This window comes from Argentina silus (assembly GCF_951799395.1).
Source record: "Argentina silus genome assembly, chromosome: 18".
NCBI classification, from domain to species: Eukaryota; Metazoa; Chordata; class Actinopteri; order Argentiniformes; family Argentinidae; genus Argentina; species Argentina silus.
The window spans coordinates 14,732,993-14,752,160 of NC_139672.1; the positions used below are offsets into that span (position 1 = coordinate 14,732,993).

General features: G+C 46.3%; 2 protein-coding genes across 4 annotated transcripts in view; one reads left to right on the forward strand and one right to left on the reverse strand.

Moving 5' to 3' along the window:
* Positions 1-6,240: 6,240 nt before the first annotated feature.
* tmem68 (transmembrane protein 68) lies at positions 6,241-10,232 on the reverse strand. Of its 3 annotated transcripts, none has more exons than XM_083689890.1 (8): positions 9,877-10,232; positions 9,595-9,612; positions 8,791-9,209; positions 8,425-8,592; positions 7,964-8,157; positions 7,746-7,806; positions 7,395-7,534; positions 6,241-6,985 (listed from the first exon to the last, which is right to left on the reverse strand). In XM_083689890.1, exons 3-8 carry the CDS (start codon positions 9,137-9,139, stop codon positions 6,881-6,883), a joined length of 1,017 nt encoding a protein of 338 aa, XP_083546016.1. In that variant the 5' UTR covers positions 9,140-9,209; positions 9,595-9,612; positions 9,877-10,232; the 3' UTR covers positions 6,241-6,880. The 3 variants fall into 3 exon arrangements, with proteins under 3 accessions (XP_083546016.1, XP_083546015.1, XP_083546017.1); XM_083689889.1 differs by having other exon boundaries at positions 9,555-9,612; XM_083689891.1 differs by lacking the exon at positions 9,595-9,612 and having other exon boundaries at positions 9,877-9,915.
* A 5-nt stretch (positions 10,233-10,237) lies between these two features.
* Positions 10,238-19,168, forward strand: part of tgs1 (trimethylguanosine synthase 1) — a gene marked incomplete at its 5' end in the record, with an annotated part of 13,506 nt that continues 4,575 nt past the window's right edge. Inside the window, 9 exons of the mRNA XM_083689608.1 lie at positions 10,238-10,344; positions 10,496-10,563; positions 10,747-10,931; positions 11,057-11,855; positions 12,965-13,088; positions 13,358-13,444; positions 14,097-14,313; positions 15,447-15,933; positions 16,247-16,414. Of these exons, the coding sequence (XP_083545734.1) occupies positions 10,238-10,344; positions 10,496-10,563; positions 10,747-10,931; positions 11,057-11,855; positions 12,965-13,088; positions 13,358-13,444; positions 14,097-14,313; positions 15,447-15,933; positions 16,247-16,414 (2,242 nt within the window). The remainder of the gene's footprint in view (positions 10,345-10,495; positions 10,564-10,746; positions 10,932-11,056; positions 11,856-12,964; positions 13,089-13,357; positions 13,445-14,096; positions 14,314-15,446; positions 15,934-16,246; positions 16,415-19,168) is intronic.

Sequence of the window (19,168 nt, forward strand, 5' to 3'; positions counted from 1 at the left end):
CAAGGAAAGCTTCCTGGCAGCTCTTAATGTCCGTCCAGCCAGCTCCGGGTCTGGAGCGGCCAGGCCACCGGGGCTGCTGTACACGGCTGATAAGCATCGGTCTGGACTACACTACACAGAAATGGATGGAGGAGAGGAGGAGGAGGAGAGGAGAGGAGGAGGAGGAGGAGGAGGAGGAGGGGGGGGAGAGGAGGATATGAGATGAGAGGAGAGGGGGAGAAGAGAGGAGAGGATTGGAGAGGGGTGGAGAAGAGAGGGGAGGGGGAGAGGAGGGGGGAAGAGAAGAGAGATAAAAGGAGAGGAGAGGAGAGGAGAGGAGAGGAGAGGAGAGGAGAGGAGACAGACATCCAGCCAGCCACTTCAGCCAAACTACTCTCACAAGCACCAGGATGTACTGTCAGATTAAAGATGCAGCATTCTTTTTTACGTTGTAACTTATTGTATGTACAGTGTATTTCCATCTGTGTGTGTGTGTGTGTGTGTGTGTGTGTGCGTGTGTGTGTGTGTGTGCGTGTGCGCATGTGTTTGTGCGTGCCCGTGCCTGTGTGTGTTAGGGAGAGAAAGCATGGCACAGGAGAGCATGATTAGATGCTACAATCAGTGGTCCTTCTGTCTGCAGCTATACAATGTAGTGCAAGGAAGCATAGATGTGCACATACTGCACTTAGAGTGCAAACTGCTGCTGTAGCCTGCTGAACACTTCTACTGCAGTTCAACACCAAGGAAACGCAGGGTGCTTTACCACCATAGATACCATCACAACTGTCAATACTACATCTCCAAATCAATGGTGTCAAGATGATCTTTGGAGCTGGAACAACGTGGTTCACCTCCTCGGTGTTCTGATCTAAGCCCCAGGCACAAGTTCTTTCCAGTGGATGTCATATCAGAGAAAAAACGAAAAGAAAAAAAAACATTGGTATCTTTAAAATGTTGAAAAGGCGTCTGCACAAAAGGAAAGTTTTGTACCTCTTGTAAAAGTTGTTTTTTTGTGGTTTTTGTTTTTGTTTTTTTGCTTCTCCCAGTTCTTGAACACTAGCGATTCTTGTTCATGTTGTGTCTGTTTGAAGTGTGGAGAGAGAGAGAGAGGGGGGGGGGGGGGGGGGGGAGAGGGAGAGAGAGCGAGAAGGGGAGAGAGAGGAGATAAAACACAAGCACAGCGTCTTGTAAGTGGGATTAATCACGTTGAAGGAATCATTGTATTCGATGTGAAAAGTCAAAGGTTTAAAAAGAAAACAGCTCTGGATCTAGTATAGTAAGACGTGCCTGGTTCTGTTCGACTGGAGCTTGATATTTTGATAGTTCCGATTATTTGGTAATCTGTTTTTTTTTTTTTTTTTTGGTATGTCTTTTATTATTATTTGAATCGTTTACATTATTTAGAATATGGGTTAATAATTCAACTGCTGAAAAATGCTTTGCTTTGCTTTCACATAATTTGCCTTCTTGACGCGCTTTGCTATCACACAAATTGTCTTAGTGAAGTCTGTTCCTCTTCTGTTTCGTGGCATGATTTACTCCACGGCATTAAATATTCAGGAGGCGATGTGGCTACACTTTCAAGAGAAGTTCTAAAAGGAGGGTTTTGGTAATAATACAAGCAGACAGCAGCACTGGATAACATCATATCTGCTGTCCGGAATACTTTCTGCTTGTTCTGAATACTGTGTTGATTTCCATTTTTGACCACAGATTGATGAATATCACTCATTCCATCTTGCAATTTCACACGCACCTGTCTTAGTTTTTTTTTTATTTTTTTTTTATTGTTAGTTTGAAATGCAGCTTTTGTTTTTAGTGTTGTTTGTTCTTATTTGCACTGAAGGCGGAGAAGGGAGAGAGCCTGTTTAGTGGCCGTCACAGAAACCAAAACGGTTGCATGAAGAGAGTTAGAAGCACAGGCTAAGATGTGAACACGTCACCGTGAATAGCACAACACTTAGCAACACCTCCTGTAGCCCGACTAAAAACCAAAATGTAACAGTAGCGGCCACGTTGTGTAAATGTCACAAGGCAGATGTCAATCAAACCCGTGGACATTGAACAGACATCTCTCTCCAACAAAGTTGATACTGTAATGACCCTGTGTAAGGCCCGTTAGCAGCTCCGCCAAGGGAGTTTAACTCTCTTGGTGGTGTAGCTGGCGCGGTCGGTTTGTAAGCGGAAGATTGTGAGTTCGATACCCGCTTAGTGCAAGCTGCTCTAGCCCCGCCGTTCGCTACAATACTGTAAAATGCCCCCCGTAGGCGTACTGTATGTGTATAATACATGGTTTGATGCATCATAATAGGGTCTTTCATCCGATCAGTGCTGTGCTGAGGAAAAGATGAATCCCTTTAATTACAATCAGTAGGGACTCGTCAGGAGAGGTTCTTCATTTCAAAAGCACATTTCTTAAGTCTGTGATTAGAAAGTCTTTGTCAGAATAGCAAGGTTAGGATTATTACAAGAGGAAGCTCAGCTGCACAAACTGCCTCAACAATCTGTTATTTTAGTCTGCCGTTTGATGATAAACTTATCGAGGCTGTAAAAATGAATCGCTCCTCATCAACATCAGAATCACTGAAGGTCACTTGGCTGGGTTCCATCTTCTCATACATTAAACATCACAGTGTGTTCTCAGTTCTCCCCAATGTCACCCTTCACGTGTCGCTCGCTGTGTTTACGCTTCCTCAGTCTGCACCGTGCTGCACCGTGTTAACATTAGATTTCATCTTGTTTTGCTTCGAATCATTTTGCTTTTGCTTTCAAATGCTATTTTAATTTTAATTTCCAGCGGGGATCCAACAAGTAGAGGGTCATGTTACAGAGTAGTGTGTGTGTGTGTGTGCGCGCCTGTGCGTGTGCGTGTGTGTGTGTGCGTGTGTGTGTGTGTGTGTGTGTCCCTCAGATATGTCTACATAGAGGTTTATTTAGATATGCACTCTGAATCATGAACACTACAAACACTGTTTATTTCATGCATATTAGCAGCGCCCACACACACTGGCCTGAATCACAGCATCTCAGAGAGACTGTGCCAGACTCACCATCTAGCCAATGTTTTTACCATTTTAAAAATTGTTCTTCTGTCTTTAAAAATAGCTGTCTTAATAAGCGTAGGGTTACATAGGAGTATGTGTCAGTTAATTCTATAGAGCAAGGAATCAAAGTGAAGGTGAAATGTTAGTCAGTAGTCAGTCGGCAACATAAAAACAATGTTCTCTGTCGTCACAAATTGAGTGAAATAAACTTCTCTTGGTCCTATGGGGGTAATCACTAACGCCATCTGTAAAACCCAACCCCAATCTATGGAGAAACTTCTAAAATATTTCAGGAAAAAAGTGTCTCAGTCTTCTTGTTTATGTTGCGTTTGTTAGCACATCGCCAGAGTTGAATTTCACACTTGTTTAATCGTCATCGGATAGCATGTAAATTGTACATAAACCTACCTCAAACTTGGTTTCTGAACAGATCACCCTCCTCCCAGGGGAGGCTGGTGGAGGTAGAAATCGGAGGACGGGCTCATGGTAATGGAATGGAATGAGGAATGGTGTCATTGGTATCAGTGTTACCATTCCTCATTCCGTTTTCATGCATTACGATGAGCCCGTCCTCCCATTTCTACCTCCACCAGCCTCCCCTGGAGCCAATAGCTACCATATTGTACAGTATATGGATCCTCCGATCGTAATGTAAATGTGAAACAAATCATTCAGTGTTTGTAATGCGGAAGGGTCTCCTGTTCAGTAGAGTGCATCATAAAGCAGATTGAAACTACAGGAAAAATGCACTTGTCAACAAACTCGCATCGTCCTTCGCAGGACTCCATGGTGATGATTTAAGCTGCTTCTATTCCGTATATATCAGTTTTGTTTGCCTTAAATGAATATCGTTCTCTCTAAGCTTATTTTTTTTGTCTTTTTTTTATTTTCAAAACTCATCAGGACTTTGTTTTCTGTTCTGCACCATAGCCCTGGGGTTGTGTGGTTATGGTCTAAGTGGTGCGTGAGGTCTAGGATTTTTTTTCTTCCCCCAAGGTTCTCTCTGTTCACTGTCTGATAGCGTCGTGTTTCTATGGTTACTGTGCTTATACTATAACCGATTATCCAGAATGCAAGGTAGGATAGGCTCTTAGCCCCTAGTTCACAGTACAGCCAAACAGCTGAGCTGAGCCGAGCTGTACTGGGCTGGCTTGGTTACGCGTCCACCGTAGCTGCTGCTGAAACGGCTGCTGGGGGAGGACAAAGTAAAAAAAGAAAAGAAAAGGAAAATCTGAGGCAGGGGAGGCTGGTGGAGGTAGGAATCGGAGGACGGGCTCCTTGTGATGCTTGGAACGGAGTGAGGAATGGTATCAAACACAGAGTATTTCCGTTCCGTGCAAACACAGCGCGTTTGATACCGTTCCTGATTCCATTCCATGCATTACAATGAGCCCGTCCTCCGATTTCTACCTCCACCAGCCTCCCCTGGCCTGAGGCCATCTCTTTACCCACCAACCCGTTTCTTACAGCAGCTTATACAGCTGGGAACTTCTGAACACTGAACCTTTGTTTGATTTTGAGATATCTGGATGTCATTGGTGGTTAAGAGTTGTTTTATTTAGTAGGTATTCATCTTAACTAGATATAGACCAATAGCAGCGATGTATGCTGTCTGTGCGTGACTCTGCCCCCTGCTGTAGCCAATAGAACATTAGTACAAGCACAGTAACAAACAAACAAACAAACAAGGGATAAATGATGTTCCATTTAGTTTTGACTTCTTCTAAGCATAATGTACAGATGTCCTTTAGTATGTCAGTTGCTAAAGGAAGATCACAATAGTAAGATTGAAAAACAACGTATCTAACTGTAAATAAATGTATGCAAATGTACATGTTAAAAAGAACATTCCTCTCTCTGAGTTCTGGTCGTGAAGGGTGTCTATTGACTAGAGGTTCGACGCCACAAGATGGCCGTTACATATGATGTAATACAGATTTAAACTAGTGTGGTGTATGTGATGTATTAAATGACATAAAAATGCAAAAAAAAAAAAAACTAAACAAAAAAGCTGTTCATTATTGGTCTTTTAAGTATGTTGCATTGTGTGATGATGAAAGTCTGAAGTGCTTAAAAACTGCATTAACGTCGGATAAACTAATTTTATTGTAAATTGAAAGAGTGGAAGATAAAAAAAAAAACAACTGAACATGACATTTTTGTATATATTGGATTTTTGTAAATTTTTATTTGATTCTAATGCAACACAAAGTACCAAAATTAATTTAATAAAGTACACTGTGGTCATTTTTTCAGCCTCCACTTTTGTTCATTTGGGTTTCGTTCATTTGACCAAGTGGGTTCGAATCTGGGTTTGTCTGTATTAGCCTGCTGAGCTAAAGCCTGAACATGATCTTAGGAAGCTCTTACTCAGGGGAGGCTGGTGGATGTAGACATCGGAGGACGGGCTCATTGTAATTGCATGGAATGGAATAAGGAATGGTATCAAACATTCCTCATTCCGTTCCATGCATTACAATGAGCCCGTCCTCTGATTTCTACCTCCACCAGCCTCCCCTAGTCTTACTGTAAAGTACGTCTTCAAGAATCACGTATGTATGGTTCCCCAAACAACCCTCAATAACTTATCACAGATCAGGTTAACTCAGCATGATATACACTGCAGTACAATGTACTATACATTCTGCATACAATAAGATACGCCGTAATACTTATGTAAGATAACATCATATTATGAAGTTTGACCTCTTCATGTAGTATGAACAGTTCAGAGAAAAACATCAACCTGAAATTGAACTGCATTTAATTAGTATTTTCTTAAAACTGTTCCAAGACAATCTACAGTAGCGTGCAGAGTTACGGGACACCACACGCATGTTTCCATAGCAATGTGTGTGATGATGTCAATGACCTCCAGTCAATCACATACCAGACAACATGACCTGATGACTATGATCAACGGCTCTATAAATAACAGCCATGTTTACAGAGATATTCCAGCAGAGTAAGCATCAATCACTCCCGGGCTTATCAAGTGTCAACAAGGGAAGGCTGATGGAGGTAGAAATCAGAGGATGAGCTCATTGTAATACAAACACGTGTTTGGTGCTATTCCTTATTCCGTCCCATGAGCCCGCTACAGTGAGCCCGTCCTCCGATTAATACCTCCACCAACGTCAATGTAGAGAGGCTAACTGCAGGAATTACTTGTGGTACACAATGCTCGTAAAAAATATATTTATTTTCAGATTACAAATAATTGTAGCCTTAGATCACAGTTTGGACAATGGACTTCCAATAGATTTTAAAAGTGCGAACAGTACAATTATCTACATAATTAAATATACTGTATGTACATAGTTAAAACATCTCAAAATTACAGTAATAAGATAATTATGTTAATCAAGAAAGAAAAAGGCAAACACTTTACAAAGATGAATGATAATAACATTATCCATTTCCTACAGCATACGGTTCTGTGAAATACTTTTCAGTTATTAACCAAAAGCTCTTTTTCTGTTGTTGGTCTCACAAAGGCCTCTTAACAAAACGCTTGGCAGTGGAACAGTCAAAATGTGCAAATTAATAGTGGAATTAAAGTATATATATATATAAATATATATATATATATATGCCAATTACAAACACACACAACACAATTTCTCAACTGACCAATTATGACATGTAAATGGCGAATGACAACTTCCCAACATAACTGGATATGCTGCTTTTGCGACCATAACCCGTTACGAGTGCAAACAGCTCCAAACATATTCTTTTAACATGAATGCTGAAATATCAGTAACTTCAATATAGACCGTCCATTTCATCAGATCATAATACAACCAAGTATCCACAAACATATTTAGCCTATAAACAGGTATTCCGAACTCTGTTTATTCCTCCTTGGGCCTCCTGTGGAAACGTTCCAATAACGCTCGAAGGACGTTCCCAGGAATCTGTTGATGTGTGTCAATGAGGGACTGGACCGCTTGCTTCACCTGCAGAGTGGAGAGACAGCAGAATAAGGGCAAGTTAGTGCCTTTGACCCGGTCTCTCCCAATCACTTTGTACACTATGAAAGTCCATACGTTGTAAACTGCAGAATGTAAACATAACTGAAGACACAGTCTGAAAGTCCACATATTTACCGTTATATTAACTACCAGCCCGGCCTGTTTCAGGTGACGAGTGTCTCCACGTATGTTTATATTACATTACATGCAGTTTATGAAGTACAGTGTGGACTTTCAGAGTGTATTGCAAGCTCAACATACCAGGAATGATTCTAGATTCTTTCAGGCCATGTTCTGACAAACAAAGAATCCAGTGGAGGCATTCCTTATTCCATTCCATGATTGCCTCCCCTGGATGTCAAAACATGACCCAAAACAGGACAACTGTACTTGCCTTCTCTGCCAACTCTGCTGCGGTCAGATTGGGGTCGTATGCGATGGGGTCCCCCAGGTACGTACGAAACTTCACAGGAAAACCCCCATACACCGGCGCCATTGGCACGCGAAACTTCTCGTACGACCATCGGAAAAATGCTGAGAGGAGAAACAAGTTTTGTTGAGCGATGAAAACTAACAACTCTAGCCTACATGACAGTTTGCTGGACATAGATTAAGCCAAGTCTTGGGCTGAACCACACTCTCGATTCTCTGAGACTCTCCATTAAAAGATTCTTTACTCAGGCTAGTACTTAGGGCTTAATCGGTGTCCATAACACCTCCCGTAAAAAAAATAATTAGTACTCACTTAACGTTCCCAGCGATCTAAATCCTTCTCTGACGTTTTGAGTGAACATTGGAATTATTGGCTGAAACGCAGAGGAGATTAAACACGTAAGAGGATTGCTGATACATAATTGCAACTGTGCTCCTGAATGAGTGAGATGGGACAGTCATCTATCCAATCACATCTGACCCGCTCAAGTATACAGGGCGTCGGGGCTACGGAAGGGCGCAAATACCTACCGCTTTGGAATCGATCGCCACTTGAGCGAAGCCTTTGCGTTTGCCCCAGAGCAGAGGGTATGTCTCGTCGCTGAGCAGGGCCTCCCGTACCCCGCCAGGCGAGATGCCCAGGAGATGGCCACTCTTCAGGGCCTTGACACACTCCTCCTGGGGCCCGTGGATCACGCTGAACACCTCCAGCAGCAGCTTAAACCCTGCACCAGGAAGGAGATATGGCAAGGGGGTTATTGTTCTCTAATAACGTGATGACGATGGACAGAGACAGCTGCTCCTTTTAACATCCCTTAAAGATAAACGTGAAAAAAGGGTTTAGGGGAAATGTGAATGTTTGCAGCCCCAACGGATGTATAATAAATTCCCAAGGTCAAGACACTCCAATGTTTTTGTTTGGATTTGCAAGAGATTTACAGTAGTACCTTTTTTTTTATAGTTCCAAATATGGTCAAAGGGTCACACTGTACCTGGAACCTTGAACAGGAAGTGGTCAGCAACAGAGTGGCAGGTCCGTCCCTTCTGAATGATGACGTTAGCCAGGAAGTAGTAGTAGTCTATGGGTATAGCCCCGTGGTAGTACACTATCAGGGCTGCTCCCTCATCAGGAATCTTCTCCATCCCATGGATCTCATATCCTGACCAAGACAGGGATCATTCAAATTAGCATGAGTAACACACCTATGCGCGCACACACGCACACACACACACACACACACACACACACACACACTCACTCTGTCTCTCTCTCTCTCTCTCTCTCACACACACACACTCTGTATGTCTCTGTCTCCCTCTCACTCTCTCTCTCTCTCTCACACACACACACACACTACCGTGCCAAATGGCCCCATGTCCGTCCCACAGGGTGGCCAGAGTCTTCCTCGCCCCATCCCACAGGTTGTTGGAGTACGCCTCCCTGAGCTGGTTCTTCCTCTTGTACACATGGAGGAAGAGGATGGAGAGGTAGATGAGGATGACGATGACGAAGGGCAGGATGAAGACGATGGCCAGGGGAGTGAACACCCACAGCAGGTACTCCAGGTAACTCAGGTAGTCCTCCAGGGGTCCTAGCCCCGCCCAATCCGCCCACTCCTGCGCCGACTCCTCCCACAAGTGGAACACACAGGCGAAGAAGCTGTAGGTGCTGTCACCTGACATGCAGGACTCGTTCCCATTGGTCATGCTGCCTCACTTTTAGCCTCTCCTATTGGACGCCAAGCCGAGGGAGGGTACCATCTGCCAATGGCCAGGCCTGAGGGACACATTAGACACAGCAGGGATGGCGAAGAATGTAAAGTTTCAATGCATTTCATTCGAATAAATGTTGTTGTTTATATAGAAATGACTCTCTTCTATGTCTATGGCTGTTTACCCTGGGAGGGCAGAGACATATAGGCTATATAACATCCCTACCACAGTTATGATTGAGGAAAAACATTCAAAGATAACAAAGTGCTTATAGTGGCAATACCTCCCTCCGATTTGTTGACCTATTCGGAGACGAATATTGAGCTCTCTACACTGGGGACAATACAAGTTGCTAGGCAGGGTTGCTGCATCAATAATGTATGAAAAATGCATGCAATATGTCACACACCTTTCTTCCCCAATGTCAAGGAATTGAGGAGAGAACATACCAGTCTCACACGAAGGACCTAAGGAAGGCAAAAGAGGGAAATTGACGTGACCGTTCTTTAACAGGCAGTTAGCTCGCTAGCTAGCAAGGACCTGACCTAAATGACAGCTGACAGCTAGCTTAGCTTAGCGCCGCTGCCTAGATGTGCAGCCTAGCCCCCACATCGGTGACAGAAACAGCAAACGCTAGTTACTTTAGTATCTAATGTACATAGACTGTCTTGGTTACTGCATAATAACCAACAAAACATAATCGGAATGAAACCGTTTTCGTTGCTACCTACATTTTGGATCCCTGGTTTGATGATTCCCTTTGACTTGCTGGCAGAGAGGAGGAGGAAGATTCCTGTTCTTTTTCTTGCTGGTTCACCCGGATCCTTATGCGTGTGACACCCAAACAGGAAATCCTAGCTAAAACGTGCAGTGTAGTGAGTGAGTGAGTGACGAGTGTGTGTGTGTGATGAGATGCGTGGATGTTTTGTGGAGCTGTGTTGCGTTGCGTGAACGACAGGTTGAAAACTAAAGAAAGCTTGAAATAGTTCAGAAAAAGCCATAGCTTGGTCAACTCGCCTGACTCTCAGTCTTCTTCTGCCTCGTCAACGAGCTTACAGGCAGCAGGCTACTGATGTGAAGCAGGTGAACACCATGATGATTGATGCCAAATGGAACGTGGTTGCTGATATTATATTCAGGCAAAAGAGCTTGGCTGGAGATGAGACGATCCACTGCCTATGTTCAAGAGCGTTTGTGCAGTGAGTGAACTTATTATTAACTCCGTAGCCAGCTACACATTGTCATTTGGTAATGTCAACCTCACTTCATTGACAACGTATTTGTCCCATGGTCACGTTTTTATGTTTCTCCGTTCTCACCTCTGCATTTCATTCTCCCTTCTTTGTGCAGAGATCGTGAGTTGTATCGATCTGACAGACATGCCATCGCTGAGCTGACGGAGAGTTGGCTGGGAGAAGGTAGGCAACAACCCCGCCCCCTGATTTACCTAGCCTTGCCTGTCAGACCGAAGCCTCTTTTTTCATTAATATATATATATATATATGGTTAGGGTTAGACTCGTTTAAGCCATTACACAGCCCCATGTACAGCTCCCGATCAGTGATGAGTTTCTTTAACCAAACTTGTTGTTTCATTCACAGAGGCAGAGGGTGAGGATGATGACCAGCTAGAAGATGGAGAGGGGATGGAGGAGGAGGAGGAGGAGGAGGAGGAAGGGGAGGAGGAGGAGGAGGAGGAGGCAGAGCCACTGGATGAGGAAGCACAGCTCATGGCGAGCATGGGGCTACCTGTGGCATTTGTGACCTCCTCTGCACAGAAGAGAACCGTGAGTGACAGTTATGACCTTATCTGTCTGTCTGTCTGTCTGCCTGTCTGTCTGTCTGTCTGTCTGTCTGTCTATCTGTCAATCATGCAATCCTCAGACACATTCTGTCTCTGTCTCTCTCCAAGGGGAGAAAGTCCAGGAAGAAAGCAGCCAACCACTGGGAAGCCCCCTCTGAAGACCTGGATGATGACGAAGATGACCCTCCCCAGATGAAGGATGAGGCTGACCCCAGGGTTGAAGGCACAGGAGCATCGGATCTCATCCAGGGGCCTGGAGATGAAGGAGAAGCCCAGACCCAGACCCAGACCCAGACCCAGACCCAGACCCAGGAGGGGTGGGAAGCCTACTGGAGTCAGCAGGGAGAGGGGCTGCTGTGGCAGGGCTGGCTGGAGAAACACCCCCCTGACCCTGACGCCTCCTCCAGCTGCCCCACCGTAGCCCCCTGGGACTGCCCGGACACAAAGCCAGCCTGGGAGCAGCACGCTAGTGAAATATACCTCTACTACTGGGAGCAGTTTAATTACTGGGCAGCCCAAGGATGGACCATGGAAAACCGCTCCTGCAGCGCCACAAATGGAATGGAACAGGCAGGAAATGAGAAAAGTAGAGTCGAGGGAGGAGGAGTCGAGGCTTCCTGCTGTGATGCAGGAGATGCTGAGGCTGTGGACAGACTGGAGGAAAATAGACAGGAGACAGGAACCAGCGAGGTGGTCGATGTGATTGGACAGATGAGCCAGGGTCAGGCGGGCACCAGCGAGGTGGTCGATCTGATTGGACAGATGAGCCTTCAGTCAGAGGGATCTGGCCAGTGTGACTCAGGCGAACAGCAGGAAGACCATCAAGTCTGTGGGAATGAGGAACCTTGTGACGGTGGGAACCGCAAAAGAGCGTCCTCCTCAAACAACACGTGCACAGAGTCTACGGGTGAGGTTTTTTTAGTTCCTACCACCTCTGCTGTAGTACAGTTGGCTACAACTATATGACTCCTGTAAGAGGGTTTCTGCTCGATTGTGACTATTAATACAACCAAAGCAGGACACCTCTTATACAACTATGTTAGATACTGAAATATATGGAAATATAATAAATATAAATATTATGGAAAATATGAAGTAGGCCTAACTCTTGTTACAGTATGTTGATCCAGCAGGCTAGATGTCAGAGGCAGCTGTGTTCATTAACAGTGTTTTCATCCACATGTGAAAGACACTGGTGTTCATTCATAGACGTAACTGTTTTGATTAATCTCTCTGATTACCCTAAAGCTACTGTATGACCTAAAAAAACATGGTTTCGTCATCGCATTCTGCTAGACAGGCAGTTTTGATTCCAATGATTTTTAAATGATATTGCCATGCAGTACCTAAATATCACACAAAATGGTTTTGTAGGCCTATGTCGACTCCTTTTTGCAGCATATTCTATTCCTTGTAATTTGAGTCTTTTTTTTTTTTCCCCCCAAACTGGGGGTTGATTCTGTCTGAATATTTTATGGATCATATCAAAAGATGCCTTCCTTTGAATGAAAGGAGCATGTGACAGGACCGCATGCATTTTTAATGAGAGAGAGAGAGAGAGAGAGAGAAAGAGAGAGAGAGAGAGAGAGACACAGAGAGAGAGCGACACAGAGCGACAGAGCAACAGAGAGAGAGAGAGAGACACAGAGAGAGAGAGAGAGAGAGAGAGCGCGCGCGCACCACAGCCACTGTACCGTGTGAGTGAACCACAGTAGGATCTCCTCTCTCAGAGAGACTATAGGACTGTGATGCTTTCTATAAATGGCACCTCACTCCCCCACCCGGTCCACCACTGATCCTGTTTGAAACAGCATGCCATTCCCTCATCCATATTGTATGGACCTCGTCTCTCTCTCTCTCTCTCTCTCTTCATCTCCAACGTTGTCGTACATTCTATACATTCGTAACTTTGTTTTTCTCTCTCATCATGTTCAGAAAACTATCTGGGCCCGACGGTAGGACGGTAGGCAATGGGATGTTGACTTTGCAAATAAATTAAAACGTTTTCACCTCCAGATTCTAAGCAGGAAGCAGGCCGTCTGAAACGTAATGGCGGCTCCCAGGGGAAAAGGCTGTCTAATCGGGAAGATGAGGATGAAGAGGGACCGCCTGAGAGAAGATTCATGGAAGTTAAACGGAGGTATTAATGGCATGTCTGTTTTCTGTCTGTCAACATTCTGCAGTTTTTACACTGGTAAATGATTCTAGTGTGTGTGTGTGTGTGTGTGTGTGTGTGTGTGTGTGTGTGTGTGTGTGTGTGTGTGTGTGTGTGTGTGTGTGTGTGTGTGTGTGACGCTCTGCAGTGTTTTCACAGTATTCTGCTATGGTAAATCACTGTGTGTGTGTGTGTGTGTGCGTGTAATATTAAGGCTGTCTGTTGACCTTTGATCTGTTGTTCTGTTGATCCAGTCATGAACTGGACGTGGAGGAGAACCCTGAGATGTCGACAGAAGAAGCTTGGGATAAACTGGGCTTGAAACGCAACCCTGTCCCCATGTAAGGCAGCACCACCACCTGGAGCCATGTCCCATATTAAGACTAATCCTATTTCTAGACTACAGAGCACTTTTCATGGATATTCCCCCGCAGAAGATTTTAGTGCAGGGCTAGGCTTAATGTGGGGTCTGGGAAACTACCTCCTATGAGACTGAATATGTACCTACAGCGTTCCTCCCCTTACCCTGGCCCTTTCTCTAATGTTAGAACATGAGGAGCTCGTGTCCTCTCCTCTGTCCTCCACTCGTTTCATCCTCAAAAAGCAGTGGAGGAGAACATGTAAAGGGAGGAACCTACATCTTCTTCCAGGGAGGAACCTACATCTCCTCCCCTGCGTTTTCAGTAGGATGCGAGTGGAGGACGGTCCTCTGTGGCTCAGTTGGTAGAGCACGGCGCCAACAACGCTTAGGTTGTGGGTTTGATTCCCACTGGGACAATATGTACTGAAATGTATGCAGTCACTGCAATGTAAGTCGCTTTGGATAAAAGCGTCAGCTAAATGGCGTATATTGTATTAGGACGGAGGAGAGGACGCGAGGAGTCGTGTTACTAACAGTTGAGAAAAGGCTGTTGTCTATCTCTCGTGGTGACGGTAGGTTTGAAAGCATCCTTGTAAACAAACAAAACCTGCCCTCTCCTGTTGTGTTGTCAGGTTTGAGAGTGTCCTGAAGTTCAAGCCCAGCCCCAGTGGTCACCAGCACCACCACCACCAGCACCACCACCATACTGGTAGAGGAGGGAGGAGCTGGAAACAAAATGGCGGAGGAGGAGGGAGGAGAGCGGCCTGTTACATAAACAAACACACCTTCTTCCCCGACCACGGAGACGTCACAGTCACTCAGCCTAGGACGAGCAAGACCTTCCAGAAGGTACAGCACATTTTACGGGTGTTTTTTTAATTTTTTAATTTTTTTTGGGGGGGGGGGGGGGAGGATGGGGGGTATTCCTGGGACCAGTGATACTCCGTCCTGGTGCTGGAGAGACCCGGTCCCAACCCGAGCGCTGCAGTACCGTATCACACCACGGAAGCCTTCAATTGCGCGGCTCTCTCCAGGACCAGGAGTGAGGATCACTGACTGAGAGTGTGTGGGGGATAATATGGTGGATGGAGCCAGAGAGTGATTTATTGTATTAGGCCCGGGGCTGGAGTTGGGGGGGTCCTGTCAGGAAAGTCTGCCTCGGGTCGAACTCGGCTCCCAACTCCGGCACAAAGGAGAGGCGAGCATCTCCTGGTGGAGGACAGAGTGGGAGAGCAGCCAAGACTCCACACACACACACACACACACACACACACACACACACACACACACACACACACACACACACACACACACACACATACACACATACACACACTGTCCTGTCAGCCCAGCCTTCCTCTGACATCCACTGTCTGACACTGCATCTCTTTATACATGCAGCCTCTCTGCCTCTCTCTCTCTCTCTCTCTCTCTCCCTCTCCCTCTCTCTCCCTCCCTCCCTCCCTCTCTCTCTCTTATCTCTCTCTCTCTCTCTCTCTCTTCCTCTCTCTCCTCAGCCCGAGCCAACTGAATCAACTTACAATGAGCTACGTGTGTGCGTGCATGCGGAGGTGCACTGCTTTAAGTTCATGTACCACCTGACCCCACTCACTTACAGTCCTGTCACATCTCATTGGTTACCTGTGGACGGCTGAAGGAGGAAGTCCAGATCCCTGACCTTGGGGTGGGGGGGCGGGGGGGGGTAAGGAAGTGCATCAGCTCCAGTATTTGACTCGCACAGCGTTTGAGGCGAAGGCAGGGGCCAATGTATGCCGCTTCCTGTTTGCTGCTGACTAGGCAGGATTTTAGTATCCCAAAGACAGTGAAGCACGGCAGAAGTAGTGGACAAAGTTGTTCTCAAAGGTCAAAAACGTACCTACTAGTTTAGCGCCGTTTTTAAAATTGCAGTCTAGTGTATTAAAAGTGGTTTTGTCACTCACCCGTTGTCCTGTGCTGTGCTTGTCTTAAATCGGCTCTACCAGGTTCAGAGCTTCCTACAGAGAGTCCAGAAGGAGACGGACACACACACACACCCGGGGGTGCCAGTGGGTCTCGCACCAGACGCCTCACACGGTGTTTCCGACGCTGGGTCACGTGACGGTGGGGCGCAGGCGGACAGGGAGACCCCCGCGTGTCCACCGCCCAAGCAGGAAGAGGAAGAGGTGGTGATGAAGGAGGAACAGGAAGAAAAGGAGGAGGAGGAGGAGGTGGTGATGATGAAGGAGGTGATGAAGGAGGAAGAAAAGGAGGAGGAGGAAGAGGAGGAGGAGGAAGATAAACCTCCTCAGCTCCATCCAGAGGTCACCAGCTCAGAGCAGCTCAAACCTCCCACCTCCCAGCATCTGTTCTCCTGGCCTGAAGATGAAGATGATGAAGATGAGGATGAAGAGGTTAACCCTGGCCGAGAGAGGATATTATTAGAAATACCTGACTACCTAGTTCCTGACGCACCTGAAGACTGTGACAAGGGTGAGTTCCGCCAACATTATCGCCATTATCGTTTGATTTAGACGACACACACAGATCTTCTCTTAGAGTACAAGTACACTGTTCAGATTTAAGGGGGGAGGAATGTTGTAGAGTGGGATACTTACATCTTACCACTAGGGGCAGTAGTGCCATTGCTGTGTACATTAACCTACGCTCTCCATCCTGAGCGTAGGCAGTTGAAGTTTGGTCGCTATGCCAGAGCCACGTTTCGGGTTCTCAATAAAGGAGAACACTATCGTTGATGCCGATGTTTAACCTTTATCTCCATCACTCTGCCAACGTCGTCTGGAAGGTGACGGGATGACGAGGAAGCAGAAGAAGAAGAAGAAGAAGAAGAACAAGAGAGGGAGGTGTGGCGGAATGCCGGCGGAGATCGCAGCGGAGCCGGAGCTGGCCAAGTACTGGGCCCAGCGGTACCGCCTCTTCTCCCGCTTCGACGAGGGCATCAAGCTAGACCACGGTGAGAGACCCCCACCAGGGACAGGGCACGCTCAGGGTTAATGCCAAAGTGGGATGCTTGGGACGGCCCGACTCTGACGTCCGTCCCCTCCCCCATTGAAGTTGAGATTTAAAACGGTTAGGTTAAGGGTTATGGGTTAGAGTAATGTTTATTCATGTCCATTATTAACGGTAAAACTAAACTTAATAAAGTAAGGTTCGGGTTTAGGGTACGGTCGTCCCAAGGATCCCACTTAGCATCTCCCCAGGGCACCTCAGACCCGGGTCGATAAAGTTGTTGTTCTCATTCTAATACTTTCGGTGCACTTTATTTAGCTTTGCCACCTTATCCACCGCCGGTAAGCCTGGACTGATCCCCAAACGCTGTCTGGAGTTTAGAATGCTCTTTATGGTGAGAAGGATAAGCAGAGTTTGCAGAGGGATTAGCCCCAAGGTGACTCCTGGAGCGGGAGGGAGGGAGGGAGGGAGAGAGAGAGAGAGGATGTCTGTTCATATGTGTTTATTTATCTCTAAGGTGAAGCTGGAGTTTATCTCCTGAAGTCTAACATGTTGTTGCTGTCAGCTGGAGAGGTGTCTGCCTGTCTGCCTGTCTGTCTGCCTGCTTGTCTGCCTGCCTGTCTGCCAGTCTGCCAGTCTGCCTGCCTGCCTGCCTGCCAGTCTGCCTGCCAGTCTGCCTGCCTGCCTGCCTGTCTGTCTGCCTGCCTGTCTGCCTGCCTGTCTGTCTGTCTGTCTGTCTGTCTGCCTGCCTGCCTGCCTGCCTGTCTGCCTACCTGCCTGTCTGCCTGTCTGTCTGTCTGTGGGGAGAAGTGCTGATGCCAGAGAAACACACCTTCCACCTCCAGCATGACATGACAGTTGTCTTCCTTCAGCCTTCGTGTCCGTCTCAGAACCTTCTACACCAAGGGCCAGAAACACACACACACACACACACACACAAACACACACACACACACGCTGAACTGTATGAAAGACTCAAGATTCATTGATTGATTGATTTGAGGGAATAACATAATAATAATAATAACAATAACAATAATAATAATATAATTTTTAAAAAGTGTTTACGTTAACTGCCTGCCACCCTTTCCTCCTATGCAATATTAATACCAGCAGTTAATTGGGCGTTCATTTGAACACTAGTTCAACATGTCAAACGGTTACATTTCCAAGTCCAACCTACTTCTGGCTACTTCTCGGAAATAAATAAAGTAAATGTAATCAGGCTGAATCTCTCCGTATCCTCTGAAGGATTATGACTAATATGTTTTTATATGCTCTCTCTCCCCCTCCCGTACTATAACTCATTCATACAGCATTCTGGATTCCGTTTGAAATTGAGATCAGAGCCTGGCATACTATTCTTTTATTCATGTCAACAGCGCTAGGATAGCTGCGTGTGTGTGTGTGTGTGTGTGTGTGTGTGTGTGTGTGTGTGTGTGTGTGAGAGAGAGAGAGAGAGAGAGAGAATGCGCATCTATGCTACAGTGTCAGTCAGAGACAGGGAGGTACTTTACATTTTCTCAGCTGAGATGCAAGTGGCTTGGGGTTGTTTGTGGACAGGGCCAAGCGTCTGGGCTAGGGTATAGGGGTTAGTGTTTAGGGCATAGGGGCTAGGGTGTGGGTACTAGGGGTTAGTGTTTAGGGCATAGAGGCTAGGGGCTAGGGTGTGGGTACTAGGGGTTAGTGTTTAGGGCATAGAGGCTAGGGGCTAGGGTGTGGGTACTAGGGGTTAGTGTTTAGGGCATAGAGGCTAGGGGCTAGGGTGTGGGTACTAGGGGTTAGTGTTTAGGGCATAGAGGCTAGGGGCTAGGGTGTGGGTACTAGGGGTTAGTGTCTAGGGTGTAGGTATTAGTGGCTAGTGTGTAGGGGTTAGGGCGTAGGGGCTAGGGCGTAGGGGTTAGGGACTGTTTCTGGACGGGGCATAGGAGGTGAAACTTCCCCTCTCTTCAGCCTCCTCTCTCAGGATGGAGAGAGATGTGAAGTGCTAAAAGAGAAGAGACCACATACACACACACACACACACACACACACACACACACACCATTGTTGGCTTAGCAGGTGTTTGTTCTCTGGGGGATAAAAACAAGCAGAGGAAAGAACCCTGTGTTTGTGTTTGGGAGAGAGAGAGAGAGAGAGAGAGACGAGGTCTATGAAGCGTTCCAGTCTCTCCACAGCGTCTTAGGCTGATAATATATATCTGTTCACCATGACTACACAACCTGCACAGCGTGGGAGGCTGGTGGAGGTAGACATAGGAGGACTGGCTCATTGTAATGCAAGGAACGGAATGAGGAATAGTATCAAACGTGGGTGTGGGTGTGGGTGTGGGGGTGTGTGTGGGTGTGGGTGTGGGGGTGTATGTGTTTCTACCTTCACCAGCCTCCCCTGCTGTGCAGGAATATCAAATCAAATGTTATTGGTCACGTACGTACAGCCGTAAGTGACATGACATATCTAGTCTGTAGGGAGTGGTTGCCCGCTTAGTTGATATGATATTCATATCACCAGTATTCCCATGGCCGGTGTGACTGGATGGTGAGATACCCTGGGGGCTTTATACCACCGGTGGTAAGACGGTGTAAAGACAGCTGTTTGGAAGTGTAACCGTCACTCATACTGACATTGTTTTTTTTAAGATCCGTTATTTCTGACAGGGCATTCACAGGACTTTAGACAGGTTTATTGTCATTTGGAAACAGGTGTGATACCACCAGACATGTCCATCACAGTCAAATCACAATGGTGATGATGCTAA

What these genes read in the sequence shown, in the direction of transcription:
- tmem68 (XM_083689890.1), bottom strand. Translation starts at nt 9,139, where the DNA reads ATGACCAATGGGAACGAGTCCTGCATGTCAGGTGACAGCACCTACAGC. An exon ending in ACATGGGGCCATTTGGCACG is followed by an intron (nt 8,593 to 8,790) that starts GTAGTGTGTGTG and finishes TGTCTTGGTCAG; the next exon opens with GATATGAGATCCATGGGATG. An exon ending in TAGATCGCTGGGAACGTTAA is followed by an intron (nt 7,535 to 7,745) that starts GTGAGTACTAAT and finishes TTCTCCTCTCAG; the next exon opens with CATTTTTCCGATGGTCGTAC.